Source organism: Centruroides vittatus, unplaced genomic scaffold (assembly GCF_030686945.1).
Source record: "Centruroides vittatus isolate TY-2023 unplaced genomic scaffold, ASM3068694v2 contig_1695, whole genome shotgun sequence".
NCBI classification, from domain to species: Eukaryota; Metazoa; Arthropoda; class Arachnida; order Scorpiones; family Buthidae; genus Centruroides; species Centruroides vittatus.
Window position 1 is genome coordinate 175,588 of NW_027121028.1, and position 21,551 is coordinate 197,138.

General features: G+C 32.0%; 1 protein-coding gene across 6 annotated transcripts in view; it reads left to right on the top strand.

The window, feature by feature from the left end:
- Positions 1-21,551, top strand: part of LOC136969033 (NAD(+) hydrolase sarm1-like) — a 71,186-nt gene that overhangs the window by 23,331 nt on the left and 26,304 nt on the right. Inside the window, exon 1 of one of the 6 annotated variants that reach the window (XM_067263105.1) lies at positions 14,970-15,292. The exons of 3 other annotated variants lie outside the window; for them this stretch is intronic. In XM_067263105.1, the coding sequence (XP_067119206.1) occupies positions 15,230-15,292 (63 nt within the window). In that variant the 5' untranslated portion in view covers positions 14,970-15,229. Of the gene's footprint in view, positions 1-14,969; positions 15,293-18,153; positions 19,240-19,503; positions 19,528-21,551 lie in introns of those variants that run through there. 2 more of the 6 variants (XM_067263106.1, XM_067263112.1) reach the window with 2 other exon arrangements.

Here is a 21,551-nt window from a genome sequence, read left to right on the forward strand (position 1 = left end):
TTTAAAAGTACAGGTGAACTGTTGTACGAATAAATTACACGACGAGAATTTTTGCATAAATTTTTGATAAAAAATCAGCCAGCGTATATTACTCTACGGTGTCAAAGAAATGTGCAGTAGTATTTACGATATCGATGGCGAAGGTGGTGTCATTTTAGAAATCGTAAATAAACAATTGCACGCATTGAAACTGTAGCGGCACTTCGTTAAATTTTTACCTCTATAAATTGCTTTTTTGATAAAATCACAATTCCTCCGTAATATTGGTAGGTACTGTACATTTTATATCTTTTTTTGTTCCGCTTGTGGTGCGTGTAATTCTAAAAATTAATTTTAAATTTATTTATTATTGTAAACAAGTTTTAATAATTTCTGAAATTCAGGATATGTTCATTGATTTTCTATTACCGAGCTTCGTATACACTATTGTTACACGATTGTAAAATTCTGCGATCGTTGAACCATATCTGAAAGCATTTGTCGTCTAACATTGCGTCGCATATTTTAAAAGTTTTTTAAAATGCCACTGTTAATTCTATAGAATTTTGCAAGAGTCGCGGTTATAATTGCAATTATAATATTCGTAATTTAATTTTAAAAAACACTGGCTATTTAAATAATACGTTAAATTATTAAGCAATTTACTTTTGCTTTAACTTTTCGTTTTGCGAATAGTTTAAGGTATTTCCTACTTAAATTTCTAGCAAGACTGGAGAATTTTACTTTTAAAATTTGTTAAACATTTGTACAAGTGGGGATAAATTGCACTGGCAATAAGTACAGTAAATACTGTATTTATTTTGGTTGATTAGCTTTACAAAATAACTAAAACAAGCTCGAGACCTTCGTAGAAAGAACGAAGACGAGATTGGCAGCGAGAAAAATTAGGAATGTGGGTCAGGTGTGTTAATCTTGTATGAAGTATGCACGAGATAGAAACATCCTCGTTCGTGATGTCATCAATAATTTCATTTTCAACAATCCGTTCTGGGATAGTTGTGTTAGTCTCCGTTCGCATAAGTAAAGATATATTTCAAGGATATCTGATGAAGATCTTTTTGATAGTCACTCGGAATCGAGTACAGGTCTTCTTTATCAAAGTTTAATGACAATGACTGGAATACGTAGCGGGTCGATTCTGTATTTCTATATATTGTAGGGTACTATTTTCGGTCGGTGTCAAGGTATTGCAGAGTCAGGTCAGACTGTTTGGCTTCTGAAAAGTAGAATAATCTGGATTAACTTGGCTTTTTTCCCATCTTATGTAGTCAGCTCAGTTTCTAAACTTTGTTGTTTCGAATCATCAAGATATTCCTCCTATTTGTTTACCAAGTTGCTATCCAGATTAAAAATTATTGGCACCGAGTTACTACATTCGCCACGGAATAATTAACACGGGGTGGCTAAAAAAAGTCAGTTGACTCGGTTAACTGGCTACCACGTATCTATATTTTATAATTTATTTTTTAAAAATACTATTAAATATTTTAAAAATAGTTTAGTAAATTTGTAATATTCTTGCGTGGATTTACAAGAAAATAAATATAAAATTCTTCATTACAATATTGTGTTTTTGATTAAATGAAAATTATTTAAATAATACATATTTAATAGTGTTCAGGTTCATCCGGTTGTTCTCCATGCTGGCCTAATATTTAAGATGTCGTTGAAGATAATTAAGAATTGTTTCCAGAATTTTAATGCATTCCTCTTTCACTTCCAAAATATCGTCGACGATTTAAAATTGTGGATATAATAAAGAATTAAACACAGAAACAATTTTTCATTTACCTAACTCCTAACGTTTCTCGGTTTATTAGGAAATGCCTCGGGAAACCAAAACAACTTAAAGTTTCCATATTTCTCGTTAATGAGATATGCAAATTCGATTAACATGATTTCCTTTGGGTTCTCTCTATCGTTCCACATTTTGATTTATCCCGCAGTGTAGGTGTTTTAATAATTTTGTAGAAGAATGGTATTAAGCTAATGCGCTAAAGGTAACAAATGCGAATTCTTTCTAGAAGTTTTCTAGAATTTTTAAACGAAAACTTCCACTTTAACCCGGAAAAGTGCACTTCGGAGACACGTCACGCGATCGAATCGTTTAGATTGATGAAGTCGTAGATCAATTATAGGAATGAAAAAAAAAGTGATAAAACTTTCTCCAATAATCCTCGAATGATCCTTTAACAAAGGTGTATAATTAAAGCCGGCGTCGCTTTTCTAATTACATTTTTATTTTCTTTTAATTATAATTGATCTTTCGGCCGTCGGTTAAAAACTGGCCTACGTAAATTTTAGTTTAAGGTCCTGGTGGAGCCAAGGTTTTCACAGAAGGTGCCAACCGGGACAACGAAAAAATCTTAGCAATTTGGCTACAGACAAATACCAATTAAAGATCGAAGGACGCCATTTTTTTATGTATACATTAGAACTAAAACGATGAGAATTAATCGTTTTGGAACTGCAACCGAACGTAACGACTTAACGACTTTAATAATGAATCATCGAATACATAAAATTATTATATAAAACACTGGAATATAGCAGAAAAACACGTAAATTTTGTACTTATTTAGCTTATTAAAAATTAAATCTATATTTAATTCGATAAAGTAAATAATTTAGACAAGTTATCAATTTAAAATACAAAGTAAAAGTAGTAAAAATGTTCTAAATACCACAAACTGAATTAAAGTATAAATAAGACAAACAGGTTTTTCAGATAATATAAATTCCATAATTTCTATTTATAATGATAAATTCTTTCGGAAACGTCGTCACTTTTATATAACGCGAAATTTCATAATTTTTTATGCAAATATTTTTCTACCAAAAGGTCTTTCTGCTCTTATTTTATAACTAAAAATGTTAGTTTTTTTTAGGGGTGTCAGCAAGTTTCACTCATCGCTGTTGCTTTGTTACTGAGAAAACGTTATATAATTAAACGCTATAGGTAAGTGTTGTTTTTCTTTACCAACAGTTGAACATTTATTTTTTATTCGTAGATATTTTAAACGTACAGAAATTTATTGTAATGACGCTCTAAAAATAAATTTCAACTAGATAATTTACGGCTCCGCCGTTAAATTATCGTAAATTATATAAATGTATAATTTGTCCTCTCAAAATTGTATTATTTAAACTAATTTAAGTTAATTTATATAACACTTGTGGCCTCAAAATTTTCAGTTATAAAACTGAAGTGTAGTTTAGAAAATTCAGTAGTATTTACTATCAATTTAGTGGTATCAAACCTCGATATACGGCCATCGTTGTTGGCGTCTAAATTGGCACTAAAACGAATAATCTCAAACACTAGAAATTAATTATATTAACGAGATCTATACACAAATTTGAAATTTGAGAGCCTGAAAGTCACACGATTCGGTAACGACAATGTCCTTTGTAATGCTAAATCCTACATTTTGGCACTGTGCGAAGATGGCGTTATATAGAGGTTTGATTGTACATTAGTTAAATAACTTACAAGTTTCGAATTGAAGATGATAATTTAGAGAGCTAAAGTAGGTTTTCAGTACATTTATATCTAAACATCATGGAGTTATTTTTTAATGAATATTAATAAGAGTAATAAAACTTTAAAGGTGTGACTCGTCTGTCATTTTTCTAGTTTAATAAATTGTTTATTGCCCTTCGAGAGTGAATACATTATACACGAAGTCTAATCAATTACGTTAAATTATCTGACATTAAATAAAAAACAGGAAATATAAATGAATAAATTCCAACTTATGAACGTATTATTCAATTGATTTTAATTTTTCAGAATTAGTTTATTATTTTTTTATTTTATTTTTTTAAATAGAAGAAAGCGAAAGGTTCTTCACTCTAAACAGTCACTAGTGCCAGCATGTCTGAGTTAAAGAAAGAAACGTCTCTCGATTGCACTTCCAACGTTACTTCTGTGAAAGAACATTAAAAAAGAGACAAGGAACCTCCTACTCTGCTGACTTCTTTGAGATGTTGGCGACACGTCTACTTTCGGAGACAGTTGCCCCCTAACGTAATTAATGAGTATGGTTTAGTTTATCTCCGTCGCGTGCGAGAATACAGTTGAAGGAAAGTAAAAAAAATTCTGTAGAAACTGATGAATCGTACATGCTTCGTATCATCGTTGACATTATGTTTTCGGATGTTGCTAAAATTAACCGTTTAATGGCATTTTACGGCCTTTTGTTATTTTGCGGGAAATATAATATACGACTTTAATTGCGTAAGCCAAAAAAATTATCTTCCTGCTTTGTTAATTTTAATTTTATAAACTCGTTTACATAATTCAATTATTTCGAATGTTTGTCTGCAGTACTGATTATGACTAGAGCCGCTTTGTAGAAAGGCGCGGGAGTAGAGTAAATCAGCCGGTACGAGGCCTCATATTGTACTCATATATACATAGTGGTCTCTGCACCGGTGAGTCATTGTACATTACCATATTTACAGCATTGTAAATTTGGCACAATACGGTGTGGCCCCTCATATTATAGTCATACGTACGGTACATATACGTATGACAGTCACGGGGGTCTTTGCACTGGTCGAGCTAAATTGTAAAACGTATTTATATAAGATAAAACTCTAGGTGGCAATTTTATTTCCAGATAGAAGCACACTTCAATAGTGTAAATAATGGGAAATTGCCACATTTACAAGTTACTTAGATCAAAAAATAGTTGATTTAATTATATCGGTATTCACGAATCATTGGTATCATGCAAAATGGAAGGCTTATTAAAGTTGGGTGATCCTCTACAGGAGGAATCAACCAACCTTAATAAGCCTTCCATTTTGCATGATTTTCCGACCTCCAGGTCCTCGTAAGCCCGTTTCCTACCTCCAGGGAACTAGTATGATTATGATTATTGTACGCATAGATTTTAAAATATACGATTTATAAGTATTTCAAATCGTAATTTAATATTTGACGTAATGATTTAATGACTAAATTTTTTCATATTTCTCGTGAGCAGTGCTACGATAGACGATTGTAAGCGTTAAATTTTATAAGTATTCAAGGTGAATATTATTTAAATATTATCTTAATCGATAAAAGGAGTTTAAATAATAAATTTGCCTTCTTTTCGATCGAGATAAAACATGGATTAACATAGGCAATAAGAAAATAAAATTTTGTAAATATATGGATATGGATATTACGCCTACTTCGATTGGTGAAAGGTTTTCCACCGGGATGATCGATGGTAAAAAAATCCTGAAAAGGAAGTCGACTTACTTTCACATGGTGTTTGCAATGAAATTTGTCAGAGACACTCTATTTTAAAACACAAATTTAATAGCGAAGATCAAAAGAAAAAAAAACTTTCTGAAATACGATTTCACTGGAAGTATACAGTAAAACCTGTGTAAAGCAGGTTTTACTGTATACTTCCAGTGAGGTTTCCGTTTTACACAAGTTTCACTGTTTTTGTTACGAAACATACCCAGTCCGCTTTCATGAGATGTTAGTTATATTACAATATGCTGAAAATATCGTAGATTTCCGATTTACTATGATAAAACAGTCTTCAATACACTTGCTATTTTTGTCTTGGATTAGCTAGTAGTTTCAGTTAAATAGAATTTATATAATAAAAGTGAATGACGATGGCAGCCAAAATAATAATTTGATTGATGTCCAAATTTTAATGATGGAAACTACCCAATATAGCAACTCTGAATTAAAAAAAAAACTTACGTAAGATATAAAAGAAAGAGAGTAAAGTAGTCGTATGGATTTAGAAATTCAAACATTATTTACTTATTTATTTTTAATTAATGATGCAGTGAACATATGTAACCTTACATCATCGACCAATTTATTGTTGTAATTATTTATCTCCAAGCTTTGCTTCTCCTAGAAAATTTTCTGCGGATGCCCATGGGCAAGAGCACAGCATCAATTTTTCTGTTCCTCCTGCACAAACGTGAGAGCATCACACGTTACAGAATTCCTTTCAGTGGAGATCAGAAAACATTTAACTTTAAATATTTTAAATTTTCTAATACAATGCTTTTATTACGACATTTGACGTGTCAATAAAATAAATAATTGAATTAATACACGTCACTCAAAAGTAAGCTTATTTTAACAAAAAAAATATATATATTTGTCATTACTCGTTTTTGTGAATACAGAAGTCCGACATTTTAATTCTCTAGGCGTTTTAATATTAATGAAGGAAACGTTGCAAGTGTTACAGTAGCATTCATAAATCAGTAATAAAATGTGCGCTTGATTTATTTATTATAACCATTTGAAACATTCCTACCTTTTATAGGCACGTAGATAAAGTATATAAACATCAAACCAAGAAATTATTATAGCATTGCATTTAAAATATAAGTTGAGCTTTCTTTGCAAGAAAGAAGCTTTTACTTCTCTCGTATTTAGTAAAATATACAGCCCGCAAGTATTTGTGGTAGTTTTAAAATCTTACTCTCAGGTATAAATGAAGTTACGCTTCGTGTCATTATGTAAATGGCACGCTTTCAAATTGGCTAATTGTCTGAATTAATGATGATGATTTTCTTCTGTACGACAAATTATGAAATTTCGGAAACTTTAAGCATTTTCCGTAGTGAAGGTATAGGCTTCTGATACAAGCAATTCATCTATTGTAATTCTAATTTTATAATATCACTTTCTATTAATGTATTTGTAAAGTTATTGGTTAATAGTTATAGTTCTAATTGTTTCTTTTAGTGGGGTAACGTTCAATTATTTATTTTTTGAGATTTAGAAGATTTTCTGCTTTTTTTTAACACGTTACAAGAAGATATTGGTCCTAGCAAAACTTTTTACTTTCCGGACTATTATATATAACAGAGGGAAAGTATGACAATCGGTCAAAAAATGATTCCCTCCTCATATTTTTTGACTAGAGGTCTTGAAAGGTCGAAAAATGCAAAAAATTGAGATTTTTTTCTGTGTGTTTGTGGGACACAATTTTGTTCACCCTGTTTGCAGTTTAATAACTCCTGTGCTTATTGTCAAAAATTTCTGAAATTTTGCAGGGAGTTTTGTGTATTAGGAAAATTTCTACTATTAAATTTTAATGGTTAAAGGTCAAGGAGGTGAATAGATAGAGGGAATCGCGTGTCGTATCTCGAATGGGTCGGACTTAATGACGATTTTATTCGTTATTACCATTTACAATTTTTTATAAAATCCATCCCTACCTCCAAAATTAAGCTTTATTCCATTATATAGTAGTTAAAAATATTAAAAGTTTTTAAAATAAAATATCATAACAGATGGCGTCACCAAATGTTGCCGGGAAACTCGGACAACTCGCTGCTGGATTTTTTTTTCTGTCTAGAAAACTCTAGATAATACATTCGAGTATGAATAATATTACAATGGAAGAAACTTTTGCGAGGAATTTATGTAGATTATTTTTTGGTTTTATTGTTTTTTATCAAAATTATTCTAAATTACATACATAAACTGTAGTCAAGTACAATATTTCATTTTATAATAGCCTACGCTTATATTATATTTCAATTTAAACGCGTTTGTGTGGGGAATTAAAGCAGGAAATGTACGGAAATTACGTGATACGAAATAATTGAAAAATATTACATGATAAGGAAAACGTGATAATGTTGGAGGAGTGGAAAAATCATTTTGTGAACATACGAGGTCAATAGTGATGTAAGCAACCGGACATTTTAATACAAAAATGCATGATTTTTTATCTGAAAGATTTTCTTCTGTTTTGCAGAATGAACGTTGAAAATGTTGAATTTTTCTCTTCGTAAGTTTAATTTTAACGTCAATTCCGAAGCTTTTGCTCGATTTGCTGTAAATTTATTTGTAGAAATTAATAATATATTCAGTTTATTTAAGTTATATTCTTTTCGTATAAACAAAAATCGAACATATATTAAGTAATAACGAAATTACAATCTATGGAGTAAAATCAGATAAATTGAAGTGTTAACATAAGTTATAACTTATACAGGGTGTTCCAAAAATATTAACACTTACGTGGTGACGGTGCGCAATTCTTGCACGTGATGAACTACACAGAAGACAGTTTTCCCTCTACACATTCGGCATAACAAGTTACTTCTATATTAGTATTAACTTTTTAAATGCACCCTGTTGAATGATGAAATTATTATCTGTATAAAACAATATTTGGTCCATACGTTGGCTATATTGAGCAGAAATTGTAATTAGATACAATTACTGCTGTTTTTAGGAGTTTATTCTTATCTTATTTACAGAAATTTCATACGTAGTTTTTCTCAATTTCTTAATTTAATAACAGATAGGAGTTTTTACGAGGTAGGAAGAATATCCAAAACACATTCGAGTGTCTTCGAGGCTTACTATATAGTCATTATTAGGAACAGTATATTGAAAATAATTATAGAAATAACTAGGTTCTGTTTCTAATATGCTGTTTTCTACCTCCCTTTTATAATATGCATTATACTTCATCGAAGCATTTTTCATTTTTTGTTGTATTAATGTTAAAAATCGAAAATTATATCATCATCATCTTTTTCCATTTTCCTATATTTCAAGCGCGATTGCTGTTTTTCATCTTAGGATTATTTTTTGTACGATTTTTCTAATAATTCAGTAGTTTGTTAAACTTATATTAACTTTAAACACGTAGGAAGAATTTATTTCATAATTCTTAAATGAATGATTCATAATTTCACTATTTTACTCACTACGCTAAAGAGTAGGAGGCAAAACGTTTATCTTCCTCTGTTTAATGAATAAATGTAGGAAGTTCGAGAACGTTGAATTATAGGAATTATAAATTTTGAGCCAAATCGAAATTTAAACTTCATTATAATTGACTGCTTGACACATTATTTTAAGGTAATTTCTTACGATGGCATCTCACGCCAGTACCATTGAAATTATTTCATAATTAACAGTTTTCTCGTCAGTTATTTTATGAGATGTCGGAATGACGTTGACTAAAAAAATCGATTGGTCGTAAAAATATTTAAAGTAAATGCTTTTTTGTCTGTTGTATTTGAAAGAAGCCGAATTCAATGTGTAAACGTTGCTCGTGTCGTATTTTATAACAGAAAGCCGTAATAAAATTCTTATGAACAAAGTCATAAAATTTTATTAAAACTTTTAACAGTGACTGTAAATAATATTGTTATTTAAAATAGGCCATTGTCATCTAGAATAAATAATAATCCTCTAAAAGATTTTTTAAATACAATTTTATTATTATTTAGTGAAAATGTTTTAAAGACACAGTGCATCGTGTAGCTAATATATTTTATATACAGTGTGAGTCAAAAGTCTTTATACAAAACACAGATCACTCGAAGGAATGCACTTGTAATGTATATATGCTGCGTGTACACGTAACACGGAATGTGTTAACTTGCATTTGTATCTGCATTCAGTTAAATATTACCCACATTGATCATATTATGTGACTTAGAAGGAACTGTACAGAATGTTATAGGCCTACAATTATTTAAAACAAACATATATCATTATATGATACTGCTACACGCTGTCTTGTGTCTATCTAATGTAACGTATTGTACATGTATCTAAAAATAGACTATTTCAGTTATGTACATTTGTATATTTGTAATATATCCATATAAATGTTTACATAAGCGTCTGCAGAGGGAGCAAACGGTTCACTTGCCCTGGAGATGGAGTAAAAAAATTCACAAATTATAATCGTAACAATGATTGAGATACGCAACATTACACCCTCCACCACGACACTCTTTGACGCAATACCGTATTCTATAATCAGCTTGTGAAAAAATTCCTCCAAAATAAAATAAAATAATTAAATAAAAATTATTGATATAATTATTTGTCTTCAAGGTTTGCCTCTCTGGAAAATTTTCTACAGACGTCCATGAACGTATAAATGATTTATACTATATTGTATCTAAGAGGTATAAAAATAATAGAAATTATGCTTCTTCTATTTACTTACGAAAGTTATATAAATAAACAAAGCCTAATCAGCATATAAATGGTTTTAGACAATCTTCGATTTAAACGGGCAGACAAGGTCCGAACTAATGGATATATTTAACGTGCTAGCCCTGAGCAATCGTGCACGTTGCGTGGTCCCTTTTTATATAAATTTATGTAATATAAAACCTATATATGATATTTAATACTGTGAAAGATCCTAACTTGATACTATATTTGATGACGGTTCTAAACGGTTTAATGAATTAAGAAAGAACATCTCAATATGTATTTGTCCGTGTCTTTAGAGTCGATAGGGATTTACAGTACCGTAGACACGACGGAGCTGGGTATTTTTCCCTGAGAAATGGTTTCTAACCTTCTAAATTATTGTTTTTACTAACAAAAATAAATAAATAAAAGCTTTAAGATTATTGTATTTAAAAAATATCTACATACTGTGTTGTCATTTGTTCATGAAAAATGGCAATTACTCTCGACGGGCCTGCAAAGACTCCTACCATAATCTGCATAATAAAATTATATATATATAAATAAACCGAGAGTGTCGTATCAAAAGAAGGTATAGAGGGACGGGGGCAGCGAAAAGTGATCAGGGCTCCGGGATCCCTGGACCCAGCGCTTTGAAAGTGTGGTCCTAACAAAAACGTGCTACCAAAACGATACGTAAATTTAACTGCTAATAAATGTTAATTTATATTTTAAAATTCACTTTACGCTTACCACTCAACTTTAACACTATAATTAACTCCTCACACTTATCGAATTTCATATAACAACGTTTAACGTAATTAGTCGAAATGTGTTTATACGCTTTCCTTATTTCGAACGTCAAGCTTCCTAGTAATAATTACCACGTCTCTATTAATTGACAGTATTAAATAGGGAGACCAACTCCGTTCTTATTCTACTTCTTTTCTCTCAGTAATCCCGGAAGAGAGTTGGAAGTGGACGCCATTTCTCGGTAACAATCGTGGGATGAGTCATGCTAGTCCAGCTCCAAAAATAACACGGGGAGTAGCTTATCACCAGAAGTAGTCGATAACGAGATATCTTATAAATGGCGGTCATTCATCCTCTTAAATCATTACTCTTTTTTATCGCGATAAAACCTTAAAATTACTAGAACATTTCAATTATAAAGTTTTTCTGTCGTCGTTTTAATTGTATAATTGAATTTTTAATTACAAAGAGAGTCTGGGAAAATTACATCCTGTCATCTTATTTTCTGTTGCATACGGCGGAGGACGTTATAAATTATAAGTTAAATTTGGAAATGATACAATTCTAAATACCAGAGACAGTAAATTATTACAGTTTATCCCCGAAAGTAATTCCGCTATATATCACGCGAATAAGCCTACAATAAGCCTCATTTTTTAAAGATAATAATCGAAAAAATATTGGTGATTACTCAGTAAGCAAAAGGTTTATAAGTTTGCAGGCATCTCGCACTTCTTCGTTCAGCGGCGAGTTATCCTATGGGTACAAAGGGCAATTGCCGGGGCCCCCCATCAACGGGAGGCCCCAAACCAATCTTTTATAAGGAAATATTTTCTCAAAAAATTGTCTGAAGTCATCACTATAAATGGAATCCCTAATTCGAATTTGCCTGGTCCCCAAGAAGTTCTAACGCGCCACTGTCTTCATTTAATGTAATTTGTACGTAAGCCGAGCCATTTAACTTTTCGAGAAGTAAGTGGCCACGAGCAGAGGCCTGGGTCACTGATCTTTTTGAGGCCCTGGTAAATGTGAGGCTCTTCCAAATGGTCCCGCTACCTTCGTGTTAAGGCGTGATTAAATTTAAATTACACTGCCTGGCTGGTATTGAAAATCGTGTATCGAAATTACTTTTCTGATAATTACTTTTAAGAAATAGTACGCAATGTCTGATTTCAAGGCCTTTCTTTAAAATTCATTTACATGGAATCCATATTAATTATTTTTAACGTGTAAACAACACACTTTCCGATGAATTCGTTACATTTATATTCGCATCTTCCTTGACATTTCGCTTTTAAATCAAATTCTGGCATTGGCTTTTTTTTTTTTAATTCTCGATCGAAAGCGCTATTTTCTTTCCAACTCGAAGCTTAGATTGGGGTTAGAGTAATTTGTCATCCGTTCGTGTCGCAGATATAGGTGGACAGATTTGCTTAGCTTCTTCAACCTTCCTCGAGGAGGGACGTCGAATAACGGAAGTAATTGTCTATTCAGTGTTCGATCCACGCCTACTCGTGGCGGTGATTACAAGGCTAGCGATTGCCAGTGTAACACTAAATTGCTTCCCAGAGTTTTTCAATGGACGAGAGAAAGTTTACTAACTAAAAATAAAAGGAAAAATCATACCTGCCAAATTTGCTCTAGAAAAGTTACACAACACATGGTAAGGTTAAAGTTGGCTAACGTCCCGACCAATCGTAATTAATACGAAAAACCTCGAGATGTATATCTCAAAACCCGTGTAAAAACATTAATACATTGTATAAATAAAAAATACGTTCAGATAACGTAAAGTGATTTTTAATAAAATTCCGCGACGGTTGCCAAATGGTGTTATCAATATTTTATCTGGTTAAATTATATTATTCTTATTAATTACAATTAGAAATCACAAATCACAATAAACCCGAAAGGTTTATTACAAAGCCTTTTATTAGTTTATCATTATTAACTTTAATAAGCTTTTAAATAGTAGTGTGATTTTACGGTAACCAGTGTAAAGACTAAATTGCTCTCATTCAAACACTGTAATTTAGGAAGTTTACAATAAAGCGAGTTTCTTGTTCGATAAACAAATCTACAACCCTCTAACAATGCATTATTTAGTTTACGATTTGTGTATTCACAATTGCACTTTTAAATTGACTTTTGAGTTATCCTCTACGTGAAGTAAAAACCCCTATTACACCGTTGTAATATAACAGGTTATTAAAATGAGCTTTTGATGTGTTTCGCTAAATTATGAAACTTCTCAATTCGATTCGAATAAATTTGCTTAAGAGCGGGGATTTCTGGATAATCGGTTCGTGTTAACCCGTGTAAAATAAAATGCAAAAAGAAAAAAATGGTTTCCTACAAAAACAGCATTTCTGGGGTTATTTCCTAAGTCATTCGATTGCATTTACTGCAAATTTCCTATAAAAAATGGGGGAGAGAAAAAAGTTAACAGTTAACAGCAACCATTCGCACTCACCGGATGTTTCAAAGTTAATAATAATAATAATGTATTTTCCTTTCAAAAATTAGACGATTGGAAAAAAAAGAATTGACAACACGAACAGCCGCACAACTGGAGAATTTATGACACAACACGGGAGACTGTTTACATAACTATTTTCTACGTGTTTTTTACACACAAGTTCGACCTTTCGCTAATCGACTATCGGTAAATGTTACGACGTTAACGAAGGGATTATCAATCATTTTTCAAATCTCTCATTATAATTACGACTCGATTGTCGAGTGTTATTCGTTTCCATCATCCAGATTTATTTTTATAATAGATGAACGTTTAGAGTTTCTTGGTAGGTAAAGTAGTTCGCACGTGTTTCCAATGACGTCACAAGTTTTGGCTCCAGACGAGTGATGGGATTTCCAGAGAATCGTCATCTGGTTTATAAGAATAGCTTGTCTTTTCGCAAAGCTTGTACGTCAATTCGTGTGAATCCGAATCGAAAATTTCTCTTCTTGAAAATACAGAATTCTCCTTCTTCTCTTTAGTTCTGTTATATAACGTGTCTTTAATTGTTCTCGAACTTTCTAATTAATTCTTCGTTTGTCTTTACAACACGAGAAATATAGCATCATTCTGCCAAACTGTAAAGTACAATCGAAAATTGTGTAAAATTAGGTGTTTTTCTTACCGGAAATGGCTAACTTCCAGGTTAAACAAGTTCAGAATGATAAGATATTGCGGGTTGAAAACCTTGAAACGAAGTTTATGAATGGTATCGACGGTGAAAACAATTCGATTTATATTAAGCGCATCGATATAAAAAATGTTACTTATATTTAAATTATTTTTTAACCTTTGCAGACTAAAAATATAATGATCTGGGACCAGTGATTGATTCTTAGCCAATTCTAAAGGTATTCCAAAGTTTAAAATTGGCACAGATATTGTTTTAAATATTATCAATCACCTGATTTTAAAAAAGTCTGGTAATTTGGACTAATCTAATAGAGATTTCTCAATTTATCCTGCTTTTTTTATGTTAAAAATACCCAAAAATTCTACTAAATTGTCCAAAATTTAACTAATTCTGCTTATTTGATTATTTAAATTATTCTCGTAAATAATATAATTAATTTTCACCCTTAAATTTTTCAGGATATGAAAAATTTATACAACATTCAGGTAAGTTTTTAAACTTTTAGACATGATTTGTCGAGTATTTTTCCAACAAAAACACATTTAAAAAGAGTATACGCAAATAAAATGCTAGTCTTCATAAACTTTTAGTTATAGATTTAAACCTTTGCCAGGTTTTCCTCTTGCCAAAAAATATGAAGTAATGAAATAGTTTATTTTCTTTCGATGTTCGTCACTAAAACATTGGAAGGGGGTGATGCAAATTGAAAAATAAAATGACTCATACTGCAAATGAATAGTTTATGTAATTTTTTAAAAAGACTAAACAACCGAATTATCATTAAGTTAAACAGGAAAATAGCTTGAAATATACGAAAATTTTTCTATGAAATCACTTATATAGTCATAAACATTTATTCAGTTAAGTAATTGCTGTAATTTTACGGACTATTGTTCTCGTTCCAATGACAGTTTGTCGCTCGTTCGAAGACTTTTCTTAAGGTGAATGACTTAACACGCCATTTTAGGTGACATCCATTATTTTCCAAGTTTATATTTCCATTCATCATATTTTCATAACCGCTTTTATTCCCGTTGCTTCTTCAATGATTAAACCGGTAAAACACGTGACAGCCATAGTCAAGGTTGAGAAATAAGCGCGAGTAACGAGCAACCCACGCAATATGCTCTCACTCTCTCTGTTTTTGGGTTCCAACTCGAGTCAGTGTCGCTAGTATATAGGATCTGACCCCAATCTCCTTCGTTTCCTCAGCAACTTTGTCACGTGGGTGGGGGTGAATGTGAATAAGCAGTTTATTTTCGGTGTAGGGCGCAATGTGAGACTAGCTAGTGCTATATGGAGGTGAGGGCTTGGTATTAACGCTCCATCCTTCGTTTCGATTGTATGTGCTTCTCCGTCGGTAATCAGAGAGAAAAGTCAAATGAAGGCAGCGCTGTTTGGTGTTTTCAAAGGAAGAGGGAACAATGGGAAGTCAAAACACAAGGCAAGCTATTTACTTCCTAACGTTAATTTCCAAACTCTTCTATTTTATTCCTTCGGAATTTTTTAAAGTCGAGCAATTTAAAAACGTGTCGTATATATATTTACATTAATTCTATAGTCTTGTAGCTTACTAAATTCATCTACCTTATTGTAAAATTTTAACTACGCTTTAATTATATCAGCTTAAAATTATGTACTATTTCCTTATAACTTAAAATTAGTTATTCTTCTAGTTTATGCTCTAGTGTTCGCGTTTAGAACAGAGAAAGTTATAGGCCTATTTTATTGAATAATTCGTGCTTCACAGTTATTTTACGCTTCATTCATAGAAGAATTAAAAGGCAACAAACTAAACTACAATTCGTATCGGTTCTTATTGTTTAAGGTTCATTAGGTATACGCAGACACCACCCTTTTTAAAAAAGTATTCGTTTTATTTCGTACCGCGTGACTCTCGACCTCCCGAGATCGTCCACACCAAAGTTAATTGCAATCACGGCGTGTATCTAATTACCAAAACTGGCTAAGATTGGCATACATCCAACACCAGAAAGAGAAAACTCAGCTAACTAGGTTTCCGGGACTTTTAAAAACTCACGAAGTAGACCATAAGTTAGGTCACGATCAAACTCTGTTTTACTTAGAATACGCGCATTGTTATCCGGGAATCGCTAAACTCCATGTTCTCTAAGAAATACGCAATAGATGCATTAAATAATTAGTATATTCATACTAAAATGATCGATACCACGGATGACCCTCGTAACACAATTCTAAAAAGGTTATTCGAGTGTCTTCCCGTGTTAAAACCGAAATGCAACTAGAAAAAGTGCAAGAGAGGTCCTAATTAAGTTCCGAATTGTCCTCCGATGGATTCACTTTCAACAGTTCCAGTTAATTCTCTTACTCCCTCTACCCATTCGCTCTTATTTGTTAAAATTTATACTTTAAAGCTGGAAATTTCGATAGTGAGTAGTGGCGTATAGTCTGGCAGACACATAAAACGCATTATTGAAGACCAACGAGATATGGAATGTTGGCACAATTCCAACTCTCTTCGGCCTTTTCGGTTGGAATAACAAAGCGATCGGTTATTGTTGCATTAGTATCTTCTGGAATTTTCGTTCATAAATACGCTCCTAGTGTATTTCTAACAATACATAAAATCCCTTAACAATTACATTGCTTTCAGGCATTCGTGTTGCATAAATCTGTCAAATTCCTAATTGGGTTGGTGGTAGTTTATATGAAGTTTTACGTAATTATTATGGTTATAAATTAGCATCTTTAAGTGATATAAAAGCTAAATAAGTGTTTCCACTTCGGCATTTGTTTTCTTTACGTTTTAATCTCATTGATACCGCAAAAAAAGTTTTTGCTGGTTCAAAAGTTCAGATTTACTATATTTAGAGAGATTAAAATGTCTATTTGATACCAATAAAAATAAAATAAATAATAAATATTTATATTTTAAACGAAATCTTATCTAATCTTTTATATTATTACAGAAGAATTACTTCCAAAATCTTTTTGATATCGATAAGATAGCAATGATTCAATAAACTTTTAAATATTCTAAAAATAGTTTTATCTTTGATACAACTGAAATTATGCTTTAAAAAAAACGAGTAAACGGGGCGAAGTTTGAGCTTAACACGTAAAAAACAATTAGTTTGTCCCTATCATTTAATTTTAATTTAAAATAAGACCTATTTTTTAATTCACTTTAAACAAAAATGAGTCGCTTAGAAAAGAATAGAAGAACTCTTCAAAGTCTGGTCTCTTTGAATAGATGAATTTGTTAGTTCTTCAGAACAAGCAGCAATTCTGCCAAAAATAATGCAGATTGAAATCTCAGTCATGGCGATGTTCTGTTGACTAAAGTGAAAACAATGTGTGGCCTCAATCAGTTCAGACTGGAATGTTTTAATTATTTTTCTCCCTATGACTATATCCGATATTTTAGTTTATTCCTAACGTCCTTCTATCCCGTTCTATAATCTGCAGGGTCGTTTTATATTTATAATTTTCGGGTATTTCAGAAAAATGTCTGTCTTTATATTGTTTTCAATACGAGCTTCGTGTGCCATTCTGTAAACAGAATAAAATTCATTGTTTTCCACACTACAGAATAGTGCTTTTTAGTCTATAAAAATTTCATTAATCATCTACTCCAGGCGAAAATTCTCCATACAAAACACGGGATGTTCTAGTAATATGTGCGCACATAACACGAATTCAGTGCACACACAGCACATTCTGTGACTTAAAAGTGACTATATACTAAAGTAAACCGCTTTCTTACACGTATAGGCTTTTGAATACACGTATAGGCAATTATTTTATGTTTACACGCTTAATGATTTCAACATGTTGAAATCACTAAAATTAATTTATAGTCTCAACATTGGCGAATTTAAATGGGGGCTTTAAAAATTCGGCAGTAATAAGTTAAAAGATAAAGATTGTATTTACGAAGGAATGTAATCTTTTATTTATTTAACGACACAAATTCTAATAATATTTACATTATATCTCGTTTAAACGTTTATTTTGTCTTACGAAACGTTTTAAAAAATAAATAAATTCGTTTGAATTATATTTAATTAGAGGAAAGATAATTTTATTTTAATATGCAATTTATCTCTATATTTTCCTTTGAGATTCGTAGCCGTTGCGTCACTGTTTATTTTCTAGATCTTCATTCACTCGTTTGACTTGTTCACCTTTTTTTTATATTATTATTATTATTAAGTAACAATTTTCCCTTCGGGAATTTTTCTATCTTATCTATTGTTTTTTTCCCCTAACATTTTATAAAATTTGGTTTCTTACACAAGGACTTATATTTTGAAACGAATTAACATATCTCTTCCGGACGGGGCCACGCTTACACGTAAGCTCAACGAGGTTACAGCTTAAGGCCTAACGATTACGCACGTAGAAGGTGAAGGGCCTGTCGTATGTTATAATTTAGGGCCGCAACGTGCCTAATTCTTACTCTGCTTTCTAGAAAATTTTCTGGGAAACAAAGCAGGCAAGAAATTACTTATTTACTGATAGTATTACGAAGGAAAACAAAATAAAGTGTAATTTATTAAGTTACATATCTGACTGTAAATAATGTTACGGAATCTCTCGACAACAGGAATTAATTTTCGAAAAAAGAAAGAAAAAAAAAACAGTTGGATAGTAGTTTCGTTCACTATTGTTCAACTCCCGCCATCTGTTGAGTGATTTATGAATTTCTAACTTTGTATCGATCGTAAAACACCACACACGATGATTGGTAATTCCTGTGTAGCAGAAAATGTATAAGACTGTAGGCTTTGGAGTACCGATAATATGTGACCCCCCTAATAAATTTAATGTAGTTATATCTTTATTAATTTCTGTTTGTATTCAAACCGGTATAGGGGATTATTTCAAATTTTATATACTACAAAAGCCTATTTTTCACTACAGTATGTAGGAAAAAAAATGTTCGAATTAACGTGGAGGATTTGTTTTGCACGGTTTATTTATTCGAAATGATATATTTAATCAAAAATGTGAAGTATTTGGATTGACTACTATAGCCTTACACGTCATGTTACTAAGTGGAACTGCTCGGATTTTTCTAGAACACTTGACTCACCGGCAACCGAGATAGAATAGGGATCCCTATCAAGCCGTGTGACGTCATAAAATATACGTAGGTAGGACAGGTCGATGTCTTTGTGACGACCAACAAATAAGGTCGTATACTGTACAGAAGTCGGGCGAAAAGAGGAGGATTAACGCCGTGTCCGTCGAAAATGGTTAGATTTCCGACAGTGTCGTTGCGTAAAGTACGAAGTTAGCACGTGGTTACTTTACCTGCCCGTTATCGATGTGACTGAGTAGAGGCCGAGTCACGTACAGTAGTGTTGTGTCAGCGACATGGAGGAGGAAGAGAGCGAAAGTAAGGTAAGATAATTAACACATACCGATAACGTGGTAAAGTTAACACTACTATAAACGTTAAATAATACTATCTACGTCTAAACGGAACCTTCGGCTAGCGTACAATGGAGCCATTCTCTGTTTTGTATTCGAGACAAGTCGTTAATCCGGGGTGAAGCTTGGTTAAGTGTCGAATTTAGAGTTTAGAAAAATACAAAACTCGTAGATTTTTATCGAGTGGGGGTTTAAAAACCTCGACAGAATTTAATAAAGCTTTGAAGTGTTCTAGGTTAGTGCATCTACCACGCACGAGTAAGTCTATCGTTCCCATAGCAACTTTGATTTATCAAAGGTGAAGTGTGTGATATAGTGTGACTGTTCCTGAAAATTAGATTTTTCTTACAATAAGGGATATGTTTATGTAATTTGCTAACGGATTTCGATTATCGATTTTAGATTTTTACCGAATTTTTAACTTTGGCATGAATTATTGATCTTAATTAAATTTACACCATGTTTATGACAAGGTAAGTATTGTTGTTAATATTATTATCCAAACTGGAATACAATGACAGATGCTGTCTGGTTCATTTTAATACGCTGACAGTTCGAAATTGAATACGTGTAGCCTAATATTCAAAATAAATAGACGTATTATTTGTTTAAAAATAAATTCGAGTGAAAAATTTAAGGTAATAAAATGGATAGACGTCGTTAGTATTTTACTATTCTAAAGTAATTTATTTACCAATTTTTTTAAATTCTCGCCACACGTAGCCAGGCCCTATAGTGAGGGGTGCGGGCCATTTGTTTGGTCCCGCGATACCTTTAACAGGCTTGAACACCCATGTGTTTACATATAAGTCGGGCCTCAAAATTATTTATTATAAATTATCCATTCCGTTGTATTTATTGTATACTAAGGAAAACGTCTTTTATTTTTAATTTTATTACAATTTTAGACGATTTTTTAGTATCTCGGGAAGATTTCGTAAAGGCGAGAGGCCAACACTGCTGTCAAAAGCCGAGTGGCCCGAGCTTCTCTCGGTCTCTGCGAGGCCCTATACGTAATAATGGAAGCGTTTTTTTCTTTTTAAAATCCTGTAAAATATAATAAAACTACAACTAAAAATTTATACAGATTTGAGCAAAAAGTAAAAACGTTAGAAGAAAACTCTAAGTCAAATGATATTTTATATACTGTAAATGTTATGTTTTAGATAATTCATCTGTGCTTAGTGTTATAAAATACCCACGAGTGCATTAATCTTTTTATTTTTTAAATTTGAAACGTTCAAAATGACTTCAAACATTTGAAATTCGATGATCATAATACACATTTTGCGTCATTGTGACGTTATACTTAATAATTCCTTTGTAATTCTTCGCGGAAGTATAAGACTACAAAACAATATCGTCGAAGCTAAAAATGAAAACTCATCGCGTGAATTGGCGTCAAAATATATCAGAAATTTTTTGCTAACGTATTTGTTTTCTTAATGTTTATTTATTTTTTCGTCAATAACGACCTTTGAACTCTGCTACTTGGCTACGGCTACGAATGGCGTTAAAGCTACAATGGAACATAGAAACAATTTATTTACATTTAAAAATATCTTCCGCAATGTTTCGAAAAAGAACTTCCAAAGAGGGTGAAAGGACACAGGCGTTGTCTAGGATGAAAACACAGGAAGGGTGGAGTTGTCGGGGCTGTGCCCACGTTGCACGTGGTCCTTGTCGCCGAGCAAATTGTGACACGGTATTGACACATATTTGCGATTCTTTTAGCATATAGTTATAATACTTACTTTTGAAATATCTCTGGTAAGCACGCATTTAAAACAGAAAAGCCGGTGATAATAAAAAATAAAAAAAAGGTTGCATCGTTGACGCCAGTCTGGCCGGGGTGCGGTTCATTACCAGTTTTTTTTCTTCTTATTTTCTTTCTTTTTTGTTAAACCTGCCTATCGCGCGACTGTAATAAAATATATTAATTCAAACCTGTGACGTGCATGATGCTTATAATGCTTAATACTTGGGTACCCAGGTTTGTAATTCAAAAAAAAAATGTCTAGTATTATCGATGGTTGATTTTAAGTGTGGTATCTCAATTGTGACGTAGAATGTCGATTTGCCAGTCTGTTTTGCTAGAGGTTTTATTGAAGGTCAAGGTATTATCAACCGTTTGACGTATAACAAACTGCACAGCTTTTTTTTTACTTAAATATCTTCATTTTTTTTTCAACAGCTAGCGAGCGAAGTACACTAGGAATTAGATTCGATATATTAAATTTATGCATTGTATTCCTTATATTAAATTCTCTTGCATTTCTCGT